Consider the following 2,946-nt stretch of genomic DNA (forward strand, 5'->3'; position numbering starts at 1 on the left):
TATAAAGCTCAAAATGGTTCACTAGGGGAAATATAACATGTATAAGGATGTGGTCATTTTTAAGGCTATAAGGCTAAATCCTAATGCCTAAATCATTCTCGTGTCATCATATAACATGTAGCTCTGAAATGGTATGAAGCAAGTTCTAGAAGTAACACAATCAAAGAGGGCAAATAGACACTCAAAAAGAAAATAAGTTGCAGTGGGCAACCTCTAGGCTCAAAAGCTCACGGTGTGACAAAAATTGACTACCAACTCTATGCAAGCATACATATAGCCAAACACATTCATTGATATTATGCACTCCCAAAACACTAGAAATTATCTCCAATCAACATAGTCATTAGATGGTATTTTTTAAAACTTTATTTTGCTGAAAAATTGCAGAAAAATGAAAAAAAAAAATGACGCTGAAAATCCCATAAAATGCAAAAAATTAGTGCAGAAAATGTAGAAAAAAAACGCAGAATTTTACTGTAGCAAAATGCAGAAAAATAGAGAAAATGCATAAAATGTTGCAGAAAATTACAGGAAAATGCATAAAGAAAAATGCAGAATTTTTTTTTGTCTTATTTGCATAAAACTTGCAGAAAACATCCCCCTACTTTCCCTTCCCCACACTCAAACTCAACATTGTCCTCAATGTTAAATAAGAAAGCAGGTATGAGAAAATGAAATAAACAGGAAACTTCCCTGTTAATTGCCAGTTTCTTCCGGGACTGCCTTTTGGTAAAGCAACCATGAATGGTCTCTTTTTATCTCTTTCAATCTCTATGGCCTTATACGAATAAACTTTAGTCACCATGAAAGGGAAAAACCATCTAGACTTCAATTTCCCTAGAAAAAGCTTAAGACAAGAATTAAACAACAAAACTTCTTGCCCTACATTGAATTCTCTCCAAAAATTATTTTTGTCATGCCAAGCTTTAGTCAATGTTCTCCACAATCTCTCTTCTTTTGCATGAAGTAAATGAGCATAAGAAAACATAAGAAAAGTATCATTGTTACTCAAAAATTCATATTTGAACCGCAATGAAGGTGGTTTAAGTTCAAGTTGATGTGGTGTTTCACTAGGTGAATGCTTAACAAATTCTTCTTCTGAAGGTTTCTCAATAACATCAACAAAAAGACATGATTCATCAAAAGTTGGTAATTTTACAGCCTTAGAGAGAGAGAGAATTCCTCTTTTTCTGTACCTACTCTAAAAATCAATTTCCCTAAAGGCATATCAATTAATACTCCTCCTGTCAACAAAAATGGCCTACCAAGTATAAGAGATATATCTGTATCACTACCCATATCAAGAATCAGAAAATCAGCAGGAAAATAAAATTTACCAACTTTTACCAATATATCCTCCACTACTCCAAGCGGGTACTTGACTGATCTATCAGCAAGTTGAAGAGAGATTGTTGTTGGCTTCATTTCAGCTATTTCTAACTTCTCGAAAAGAGTTAAAGGCATAAGGTTAATACTGGCACCTAGATCACATAAGCATTTATCAATTACAGTATTACCAATAGTGCAAGGAATAGAAAAACTTCCTGGATCCATTAGCTTAGGAGGTAATTTGCTTTGTAGAATAGCACTACACTCCTCATTTAGATGCACAGTAGCAAACTCTTCCAGTTTCTTTTTATTAGACACAATTTCCTTAATGTACTTGGCATAAGATGACATATTAGCAAGTGCTTCTGCAAAAGGAATATTAATCTGCAATTTTTTAAAAACCTCCAAAAATCTTTTAAAGTTATTGTCCTGGTTCCTCTTTTGTAACCTTTGTGGGTATGGAATGGGGGGGGGGGGGGGTACATAAGGTTTTACTGTAGAGGAAGTGAGGTTTTGATCACTAGAATTCTCTTTAGGCACTTGCTCCACTTTTTTATCACTCTCTTTTTCACTCATGGGTTCTTTTTCTTTCAAAATCTTACTACTTCTCAAGGTGACAGCCATAGCTCCTTCCCTAGGATTTATTTCAGTGGTACTAGGAAACTTACCTCAATCTTTTTCTGCAACTAGTTTAGCTAACTGACCTATTTGCACCTCTAAATTATGAATGGATGTTTGGTTGGACTGAGCAACCTTATCAATTTTTGCATCCATTTTCTTCTTCATCGTGTCCTGGCTAGCCATGTATTGCATGAACATCTCTTCTAATTGAGGCTTCTTCTCATGAGCAGGAAGTTGAGACTGTTGTGGTGCAGGTGGCTGTTAGAAAGGTTTGTATTACTGATGCTGGAATCCTAATGGCCCTTATTGCTGAAATCTGGGTGGTCCCGTTGGTCTTGCATTACCTTGATCTCTCCATGAGAAGTTAGGGTGATTTCGCCAACCTGGATTATATGTATGGGAAAATGGATCACTCCTTGGTTGTTGCCTACCCATGTTAGATCCCATGTAATTGACTTCTCCATAAGATGGTTGTGATGACTCTGCATTCATACAAACAAAAGAATTATGACCATATGTATTGCAATAAACACAAAATTCTCTATTCGAACTATCACGAGTCATCAACAAGTTAATCTGTTTAGTCAATTCAGCCATTTGTGTTGTCAACTCAGATTGTGTGCTAATTTCATGCACAGTAGCTCTTCGACCTCTCACTGTCTTTTGTCGAGAATTACTAGCTATGTTCTCATATATAGCTTCTAATTCATCACTATTTTTATCACCTGTGTATCCACCTGCAGCAGTATCTACAAGAGACTGACAATTAGGAGTTAAAACATCATAAAAGAATTGTGTCAACAATAACAATGGGAATTGATGGTGTGGACATTGTGTCAAAAGCAATTTAAAATGACCCCATGCTTCATGAAATAACTAAGCCTCTCTTTGAGTAAAAGTACATATCCTACTCCTATAGTCCATTGTCTTTTGAGATGAATAATATTTAAACATGAAAGCATTGTAAACATCATCCCAAGCTCTTAAAGAACCCTC

The 2,946-nt window shown here is 35.5% G+C and overlaps 1 protein-coding gene across 1 annotated transcript; it reads right to left on the reverse strand.

Annotated features, from left to right (window-relative positions):
- Window positions 1-601: 601 nt before the first annotated feature.
- Window positions 602-1,953, reverse strand: LOC109157444. Its single transcript, XM_019305352.1, has 3 exons — window positions 1,825-1,953; window positions 1,266-1,713; window positions 602-837 (listed from the first exon to the last, which is right to left on the reverse strand). Exons 1-3 carry the CDS (start codon window positions 1,951-1,953, stop codon window positions 602-604), a joined length of 813 nt encoding a protein of 270 aa, XP_019160897.1.
- Between the last annotated feature and the right edge of the window lie 993 nt (window positions 1,954-2,946).

Source organism: Ipomoea nil, unplaced genomic scaffold (assembly GCF_001879475.1).
Source record: "Ipomoea nil cultivar Tokyo-kokei standard unplaced genomic scaffold, Asagao_1.1 scaffold2781, whole genome shotgun sequence".
In the NCBI taxonomy this organism is placed as follows: domain Eukaryota; kingdom Viridiplantae; phylum Streptophyta; class Magnoliopsida; order Solanales; family Convolvulaceae; genus Ipomoea; species Ipomoea nil.